This window comes from Streptopelia decaocto, assembly GCF_964273445.1.
Source record: "Streptopelia decaocto genome assembly, chromosome: 4".
Classification (NCBI taxonomy): Eukaryota; Metazoa; Chordata; class Aves; order Columbiformes; family Columbidae; genus Streptopelia; species Streptopelia decaocto.
In genome coordinates, this window is record NC_138658.1 from 26337033 (window position 1) to 26346515 (window position 9483).

A 9483-nucleotide genomic window follows, 5' to 3' on the forward strand; every position below is an offset into this window, starting at 1 on the left:
TAAAGCTAAGACTGCTGAATTATTACTATGAACATGATTCCTCTGGGTACCTCGCCAAAATTCTGAGGTACATGCAAGAGAAAAATGCACCCAGAACACAGAGCAGCTGAAGAGGAACTAGAAGGCATGAAGAATTGCCAGCAGGTTTGCAGAGCTAGGAGAAATACCATTTTCAGAGCACTGACATTAAGAAATTTCAGTGAATGATTGATTAGTAGAAATATTCAAGAGCTGTTATTGACCAGAACGAACTTAATTTGGGTAACTAAATGGTGTAAACATGGAAATTTGGGGGTGATGTAGCACAGCTGGTTATATTGCAACGCCTAGGATTTGAACACCTGGTCTTTACTGTCTTTCTTGATTTCAAATGCCCATCATCCTGTATCTTTTATTTCACAACACAAATCTCTCTGCCATGGGAAAATCTTTCATACTTGTCATACCACGTTGGAGACAAGCTCTCACATTTTCTTTAATGAAACAGAAAACCTTTGAAGAATTCTGCATGGCATATCACTAGAGAGGAAGAGCAGGTGAATGAAGACTACCATTCAGCACACTTGTTTTCAACTTTGAAAACAAGAACCAGATGTAGCAAAAAGGATCCTACTGATACCCAGCAAATTACTTCTTTCTCCCTTGTTATTTTAAAAAGAAAATAATTATAAAGCAGCTAGCAAATAACTCACAGGGTTGTTTTTTGTTTGGGGTTTTTTAATATTATTTAGGCAAGACAAATCCTTTAGAAGAGTCTTCTTAACTAATAATATTTTTGCTGGGGTCCTTGATAGACAACTCAGAAAAAACCCCAAATGCTAATCATTATTATGTCAATTAAGCAGAAATCGCTCTTGCAAGGTATAAGTACAATTCTCACAACTGATGAGATTACACACTTTTTAACTTGAAGTTTTTCTGGCCCTTGTTTAAGAAAGATTTGAAGCACTGAGGTGTATCTGAAGTAAACAGCTGGTTTTCAAAGAGAAACATTTTTCTTCAATAGCTTCTCAGAGATACATTTCTTTCTTTTTGCATTATATTACCTGCCATGACATGAATGTAACATTTTACTGTGTGCCATATGCTACAAGAACTACAACCAGAGCATTAGTTATACCCCCACAAAAAAATGCAAAGCAGCGCTGCATTCTGCACCACTTCCATCCAGCCTGGGCCACTGACGGACGTCACACGCAGGCCACGAAGCACCCGTTTTGGAGAACGGGTTCCTTCCAAAGCACTCTCGGAAAAAAAAAAAAACAACACCAGCACCTCCTCCACCTCTGACAGCACAGCCCCGCCTGTCCGCAGCCGCCCAACCGCTTCGACGGGAATTACCGGGGGCGGCAGGACGGTTTTGAGGGCGGAAGAACCTGCGCGGGTCCCAAGGGCAAGAACTGACGGGACCCGGTCTCCGCGAGCCCCCTCGCTCCGCCCGCAACGGCTCCGCGCGCGGCGGAAAAGAGCGCCGCCGCCCGCCAGCAGCCAGAGCTATGCGCAGGCGCCGCAGCGCTGTGACGCGATCAGCTCGCGACGCGCGCAGGGTCGCCGCCAGCCGTGACGGCCGGTGCCGGGGAAGCAGCGTGGGCGGGGGGCGGTGGCCGCCCCGGGGCGCGGAGCACGGGACGCCCGCGCGGTCCGATGCGGCGCAGCGGGCAGGATGCACCAGAAGCTACTGCGGAGCGCGCACTACATCGAGCTGGGGAGCTACCACTACTGGCCCGTGCTGGTGCCCCGCGGCATCCGCCTCTACACCTACGAGCAGATTCCCGTCTTCCTGAAGGACAACCCCTACATCACCGACGGCTACCGGGCCTACCTGCCCTCCCGTCTCTGCCTCAAAAGGTGAGGGCAGGACCCGCTGCTCCGCCCCGGGCCCGTCGGGCTGAGCCCCGGCTCACCGCCCCACCCCTGCGCCTTATGTCTCCTCGCAGCCTCTTCATCCTCTCCAACGAGACCGTCAACATCTGGAGCCACCTGCTGGGCTTCGTCCTCTTCTTCACGCTGGGCATCTACGACCTGACGGCTGTGCTGCCGGCCGCCGGCGCCTCCCGAGAGGACTTTGTAATCTGCTCTGTGTGCCTCTTCTGCTTCCAGGTACGGGCCGGATGTGTGTGGGCTGGGGAGGGTGCTCGGGGGAGCGCTGCCTTTCAGAAATAAACTCTTAAAGCCCACTGGCAGTGCGTCCCTGTACATTGTGTAAATAAGATTGCATGCATGGCCCTTGGCAATAGCTGGGCAGAGCAAGATGGACCAGGGGCAGAGCTAGGAAAGCATGTTTTAATTGCACTGTTGTTAAGGTAACTGACATGCTCACCGTTTGATTTTAATCTGCTTAAAATATGGAATAAACCAGGGAGGACTGAGCATAGCTGGCTTAGAATAGAGTCAGTGAAAACCACTTGTGCAAGGCCACATTTCACAGCTTCAGCTGGGTATTGTGGTGTCTGATGTGGCTCCCAGACAGCACCAATTATTGCTGGAAATGGTTACTAGCCAGAACATGAAAATCAGCCATGGCCTGATGGTGGTCTGGACTGGCACTGGGGCTTGTATTCTTTTTGCCTGCTATACGCCAGAGTTTCTCTGTCAGATTAAATCTGTTCTCAGCAGCAGACTGCAAGTGTGTCATCATTTGGCTGCTGAAGCTCTGGTAAAGTATGTTATCCCTAAAAAAGCATGAAGAGCTGAAGAAGGCTGTTTGTATTCCCTGAATAGAACTAAATACCTTTGCATAGCTAGAAATGGGGAACATTCCCTTGCTGGCTTGGAAAGCACTGATGTTGTGCTCTTCTCTATTCCTGTTGAGGGTTGTAGAGAAACAGAAAAAACATTTCTCAGTGAAAAAAAAAAAAATATACCAACTTAGAAGCAAATAAGTAGTCTGTGTTTAATTTCTCATGTGTTCTCTCAGTAAAGTAATGTGGGTGCTGGGCAGCTGGAGCAGATTTGGACTTTGGTTTCTGCTTGTGGTAGTTTGGCCAAGCAGAATTCATCATCCCACTGTAGTCATGCAGATGTGGCCCTGTTCCCTTGCATACTTGCTCCTCTCTGGCCTCATCATCTAAGCCTCCATAGCCTAATTTTCTTAGCTGTGCAACTTGGGGTTATCAAGTCTTGAAAGTTTTATTTTCCTCCTCCATTCTGATAGGGAAGCTTATGTTAGTTTCTTTTGATAACTGGCAGGAATCACTTGCACTGTAAAACATGTAACAGGTTAATTTAATGCTCTCAGCCTCAGAGTTCAAGCTTGCATTAATCCAGTGTTCAAGAAATTAATGCAGCCTTGTTTGGATATTCATATAGGTCTGTATGCTTTGCTCAGTGGGATATCATCTTTTCTGTTGTCACCGCTCAGAGAAGACCAGTCGACGATGGATGGCATTAGATTATGCAGGAATTTCCATTGGTATCCTGGGCTGCTATGTGTCAGGCGTGTTTTATGCATTTTATTGTAATAACGTAAGTTTGAAGCACTTGTTGATGTGATGTTTAGTTTCTGTGGTCTCATTGTTGTAGTTCCCGTGCCTTAGGAAGGGGGGTTCATTGCAGTGTCCAAACAGAACGCTGGTCAGGAGACAAAGATGGAAACTGAAACAAATTCCTTCTGGCAGGAACAGAACTTTGCTTGCTGAAGTGATAGGCAAACTGAGATTTTCCTTTCAAGCTGTCAATCACACAAGCCTCAAGAAAATAGCTGAACTCATATGAAAGCAGGATAAACTTTGCAGGTCCTACTTCTGTGAAATGCATGAGGCTGAGGATGGGATGTGTCCCTATCACAAGTAATTTACACATCATTTTCTACTAGGTAGCTCACATGAGGCAGGAACAAGCTTATTTTCTCTTCAGCTAACAGAGAACGAGTAAATTAGTTCCCTTCAGAGGCCTAGATTACATCCATGTCTGCAGCAGACGCAGCAGTCAGGTAGTTTAACAAGTCCACTTAGGCAGAGGTATATTTAAATTGTTTTAGTAAAGGCAGTGCTTGGAAGAAATGATCAGATGTACCCAAGCAATAGAGTCACTTCCCCTCAAGTATAAGTCTATTCATTCAGACCCTATCATTTGTGCTTGCAGAAGTGACAGGAGAATTGATATATCTTTACTAAATGTAACTTTCTACCCAGAGTTTACTTCTGCACATGATGAGAAAACCCAAAAACTTACTCATTTCTCTTTTTTTCTCAGTACTGGCGTCAGGTATATTTGATCACTGTGCTGGCAATGATCTTGGCAGTATTTTTCGCTCAGATTCATCCCAGTTACCTCACACAGCAGTGGCAAAGATTGCGTTCCATCATCTTTTGCTCAGTGTCTGGATATGGAATTATTCCCACTATCCACTGGATTTGGCTCAACGGTGGCATGGGTGCATCTATTGTACAGGTAAAAGAAAAAAAAAGAAGGAAATAAGATTCCCTTTTGCTTTTCACTTGGCATCTTCCTTCAGTCCTATTACACTTTGGGGAATGAGGGGAAAGCAGCAGCAATTAGAATTTCTTAAAGCAGAGAATTCTTTCAGACAATAGGATCCCAATGCTAACACTTAAAAGTTAATTGAGAACCAGTAGACAAGTTGAGTAGATTAAATCTGTTTTACTGATTTAAACCTGCACTGTGAGAAGGAAAACTGGATACAAATGTGAGTGTGCACACCTGCCTGAGGGACAGAGCAGCCTGTGTAGGGGGCCCACACCCTTGGTTACCCCAGGGTGAGGGACAGGAGCGAAGAGCTGACTTGCCTGCAGAATGGGAAGTAACCTGTCAGGCTGCAGAAGTGCTCTGAGTTGTCCCCTCCACAGCTTGAAAGGAGAGAGGGGAACCAGAAGATACTGATGGGATGGTTATTTCTTTCCTCTTCTGTTTGCTGGTTTGCAGTAAATTTGCCTGCCCAGTGCTCTGTCTCTTATGCAACCCTTATTTAACATCACTGTGAAGTAACTATTTTCCTGTTCTTGCTTTACCGCTTGTGCTCTGAAAAACGAGAAGCACAGCTAAAGAAAGTATGCTCAAATCTGAAAACCCCAGAAATCATTGCAATTACCCAGTGACATAATTGTGTTGAAGAAAACATTTCCTTTTTGTAGTAAGCAGTAACTGTGCAAGTTCTGAGACTGGCCCTGCTGGAGGACTGTCACCTGGGGTGATGGTTGAGCCCGGTGCAAAGCTGCTGTTGAATGTGGAAGAGCAGCATTTATGAATATAGGTAGCCTTTAAACAAGGCACTTAACACTGGCCTCCTAAGAATCAGATAAACAGTAGCCATCCCCCTGTGTCTCCCCCCATTCAGTTTGTCCTGGTATGGCAGAATGGTAGGTATGGTACTCATTTTGTATTCAGACTTCAGAAAAACGCTCTGCTTCTGGTAACAAAACTTTCTGTTAAGGAAGACTAAAAGCAACTCATGAATGTGTTGCTTGATTATTTACCTTGGCCTTGGATTCTAGCAACTGCAATCCCAATGAGTAAATGAGATTTTGCAGTGAAGTCATACTCCTCACTTATCCTGGCCACTTTGTGTAAGATCACTGTATGAGATGCCCTTTTACTGAGAAATTTTACATAAACACTAAGCAGTTTGTGTGTTGCAGCTGAGAGATCATGATAAAACAAGTTTCTATCCATTCAGATTTTCCCAAATTTTGGCATTTGCTTCCCCCTTGGATTTTGTCCATAGATAACATAAGCAGTGAAGTAAGATTCAGTTTTGTTGTGCCTTTTTTATATTTAGAAACTTCATTTACCTTCCAGCAGAATAGGAGAGCTTCATTTTCTTTTGCAGGAGTTTGCTCCGCGTGTAGTTGTCATGTACTTCATCGCTGCTGTAGCTTTTCTCTTCTATATTTCCAAAGTTCCAGAAAGATACTTCCCAGGTAGGAAATTCTCTTGTGGGTGTTTTTTCTGCACTTAAGCTTCCTGCACTGCCACAGTCCTTTCTGTGAGTCCTGAACTTCCTGTGAGAGAACAGGTTGCCTATGTTCTACATGAAGTGTGCTTATATGGGGTAAAACACTGCATGTACTTCCATCAAAAGAAGGCAGACAACTTCCAATCAAGTTTGTTAAAGAACTTTCACTGCCTCCCAGTAACCTGAGTGTACAGTTGAGCTTTGGAGGAGACTGATTGCTAATTGTGTTGCAAGAGCTATTGTTGAATTTAACAACGTAAACGCTTTTTCTTCTCTTAACCCATTTTCTTCCCCACAGGGCAGCTGAACTACCTCGGCTCTAGTCACCAAGTATGGCACATCCTTGCGGTTGTGATGCTGTATTGGTGGCATCAATCCACAGTGTACATCATGCAATACAGGCACAGCAAACCCTGTCCTGAGTACAGCGCAGACTTGTGAGTGAAGGTATAGCAGTTTTCATACTCACGGGAACAGGATATTTTAACAAGTGTAGGGTTAAATAATCCTGATTGTAGCTTGTCACAAATTTCACTCAACCTCCCTAATTAGCCTCCCCAGAGAAAATGCATACTGGTGTAACACTTGCTCGTAAATCAAGAAGTAGTTCTCTTGATGGCAGGCACTCTGGTCACGTATACCGTTGAGGCTCCCTGAGGCTGCAATGCCCTTGTGTGGTTTTAGAGCAGCTGGGCAGAGGTATACCATATACCTTTCACCTGTTTCACAATTCTAATAATCTCAAGCAATCATCAGTCTTTGTTCCTAAGTAGCCTTTTCCCTGGGCTTTTGTCAGGTTTTCAAGACTACTCAGCATTGATATGGATTTTTTTGGAAATCAGGTAAAAGTTGATTATTTCATATGTGTAGTCAGTGACTAAAGTTGTTTCCTCACTGTATTTCAGAGGCACTCTGATGAGATTTCTGACTTTGAGGCTGTGGACCTTGCCTAATATGCTGAGCTATGAAGTTGAGCACTGAGGCAGTTCCTTTCTGACTTCTGGACTGTTACCCTGGTTGCAGGGACAGCATATTACCAGGAGGTTTGAAAAAAAACAACAGCATTGCACAGGATCCAGGATGCATTTCCTTCTCAGTCTTTTTCTGTTCTGCAATCAAGTACAAAACAGGTCTTCCTGGAGTAGGACAGTGAAAAGGTGGGCAGTAAAACTAAGCATTTGGATCAAAGCATTATTTTTTTTTTGCTTGCTAAACACAAACAACAGAAGTACCTTTGCTGAGCTAACAGGCTCATATGCCAGGTTTTCAGGTTTTGTTCAAGTGCATAATTAAGAAACCGCTCCTGACAGTGTGCTTTTAAAACTGTTATAACTGTGGGATATGCTCTTGGCTCCAAATCACAGCAGTTTGGTGTGTTGCATTCTTCCGCCTCATTAAGTGATTTGTATACGCTTCAGCATTGCTCTGGTAACATATAAAATTGAATTTAGTGGACTCTTCTACTTTTCTGGACAGCTGTTTTTGCTTTTTTTTTTTTTTTTTTCTGGAAAATCAGATCACATTTCATCCACCATAGCTATATCTTCATTTCAAATCTTGAAAATTGCCTCTCCCAATATGGGTAGTGCCATTACTTCCAAGAAATTTCTCTAGCTAGCTCCTTTTGGTAATTTGGAATTAGTATTCTAAAATATTTCAGTAGCAGCACTAACCTGGCATGTTTGTTACTATATTGCAGTCAGTAGAGTTGGTAAGAATTTTAATTTAAATTTTTTTAACAGGATGAAATAATATGCCCTGAGTAGTGAACCTGCTGTGGATTCAAATCACTGAACTTTGGCCTTTTGCCATGTGACATGTACTGTACTTGCAGGCTTAGTTACTGAAAATGACTTCTTCCCATAAACTTTCCACAGTGAAAAGGTTGCCTTGTGTTTTATAATTTGTCTTGAAACCATGTTTTATAAACTCAACAGTAAAGAGATGTGAAATATGCTGGTGTTAAGCTCTGTGTGTTCCAGTTTTTCAACCAGAATTCTTTGGCTTTTTAGGTTAGAATCACCATTTTTAAGTGGCTTCTGTATAGCAGCCGTGCTTGTCGTTACAGCTGGTTTGAGCAATGGTAGCAAATGCTGCTGCTGCCCACAATCCAAGTGTTAGTCAACATTAGCCATTTGGAGGTTCCTTTGCATGCCTCAAGATGCTGTTGCGACTTAAGCCCAAGTAGTTTAAGTTTGGCACTAGAGCTGTTAAAGGGCATGACTGCAACAGTGTGGCTAGCCCTACAAAGTGGGAGATACCATCACTGTTTCTGCTTTGACTACATGCAGAAGCATTCTGTTCTAGGATTATAAAGTGTCACAGCTGACCTCACTACAAGTCCCTCTGTTATCTGCAGCGTGGCCTTGGAGGGTGTTCTGGCATCCTCTCTCTTATTTTGTGATCAGCTGACAACAGCCAGATGATGGAAGCCTTGTACGATTTCAAGTAAGTCTGACAGAGCTCAGGAAGAGCTGTAAGAGCCTGCAATGGGCTAGGAAAACCCAAGGCAAACATGCTTAAAGCTGCATAACACACAAGAAGCCCTTAATGAAGTGTTGGCCTTATCAATGCTGTGCTATTGCCTCTTTCCTCTCAGAGAGGGTTTTCGCACCCTCAGAGCAGGGGTGAGGCTGGCTTTGGCAGTGCGGGCAGGCTGCAGGTAGGTCCCTGCAATGCTGCCTACTCCTTAGGCTAAACAAGCCCAGCCCCTTCATCCTTTCTTTTCAGGATGTGCCAAGGAGATGAGGAATAGCGACAGAAATTTACTGTTGGGCACCTGAACACTCATCAGGGATGGAGAAGACGGGATACTAACCTGTCTGTGGGTATGCTGGACAGTACTGCTAACTGATGATTAAATTCAGATTAAGTTCGGGGGGTTGTCAGTTTTCTTGGTTTTGGTTTTTGTTTCTGGTTTTGTGGGTTGGTCAGGTTTTTTCTGGTTGTTGTTTGGTTTTTTGTTGTTTTTTTTTTAACCCCATAAACAAATAGTAGCAAGAACTGACTTTGCATTTAAAAGCCAACTCCCAGACCTTTGAGCCTTCCAGTGTAAACACTGATTTTTATTTAATTTTTTTAAACTTAACAGCTAAGCGAGTTTCAAATGCACTAATTACTGCTACTTAAGACTGACAAGGAACCTGCAAGTATAAAAGCCTGTTTCCAGTGTTATGTGAACAATATTTGAAGAATGTGTGTTTGTGTATTGAAAGCATACTTACTTGATAATTAGCTAATGTATTTTTTAATGTAAACTGTTAACTACTGTAACAGTTTTCACTGGATAAGGAAACTGATGGCAAAGTTGTACATTTTTATTACCCTGACAAAATTTATCAAGCTGCATGATGGTCTTTTATGTACATACTGAACCTGTAAATAAATTTTGGTTCATTGGATGTTTACTTGGAGTAACATCATTCTTGCATCTCACATAGGTGAAATGACAGATGTGAACTGCTCAACCACACAACTTCTGTCAAAAACCCCTGGGTTTTAAATACACAGGGTTTTAAATATACAGGGAGACTGGCTCTTGAATTACCAAGACACAGCATGGAAGGGCA

The 9483-nt window shown here is 43.6% G+C and overlaps 1 protein-coding gene across 5 annotated transcripts; it reads left to right on the forward strand.

The window, feature by feature from the left end:
• The first annotated feature begins 1533 nt into the window (after positions 1–1533).
• PAQR3 (progestin and adipoQ receptor family member 3) lies at positions 1534–9315 on the forward strand. 5 transcript variants are annotated; one of them, XR_014183908.1, is made up of 7 exons: positions 1534–2100; positions 3310–3465; positions 4195–4392; positions 5789–5879; positions 6213–6361; positions 6820–8362; positions 8645–9315. XR_014183908.1 is itself a non-coding variant. In XM_082051056.1 (7 exons), the coding sequence occupies exons 1-6, from the start codon at positions 1664–1666 to the stop codon at positions 6353–6355; spliced, it is 936 nt and encodes a 311-aa protein (XP_081907182.1). In that variant the 5' UTR covers positions 1534–1663; the 3' UTR covers positions 6356–6361; positions 6820–9315. The 5 variants fall into 5 exon arrangements, 3 of the variants coding, with proteins under 3 accessions (XP_081907182.1, XP_081907181.1, XP_081907183.1); XR_014183909.1 differs by having other exon boundaries at positions 6820–7071; XM_082051056.1 differs by having other exon boundaries at positions 1534–1848; positions 1938–2100; positions 6820–9315.
• The last annotated feature ends 168 nt before the right edge of the window (positions 9316–9483 follow it).

Bases quoted from the DNA above. Each gene is read 5' to 3' on its own strand.
- PAQR3 (XM_082051055.1), top strand. From the start codon at position 1,645: ATGCGGCGCAGCGGGCAGGATGCACCAGAAGCTACTGCGGAGCGCGCA. The intron at 3,466-4,194 runs GTAAGTTTGAAG...TTTTTTTCTCAG, and splicing joins ATGCATTTTATTGTAATAAC to TACTGGCGTCAGGTATATTT. The intron at 5,880-6,212 runs GTAGGAAATTCT...TCTTCCCCACAG, and splicing joins TCCAGAAAGATACTTCCCAG to GGCAGCTGAACTACCTCGGC.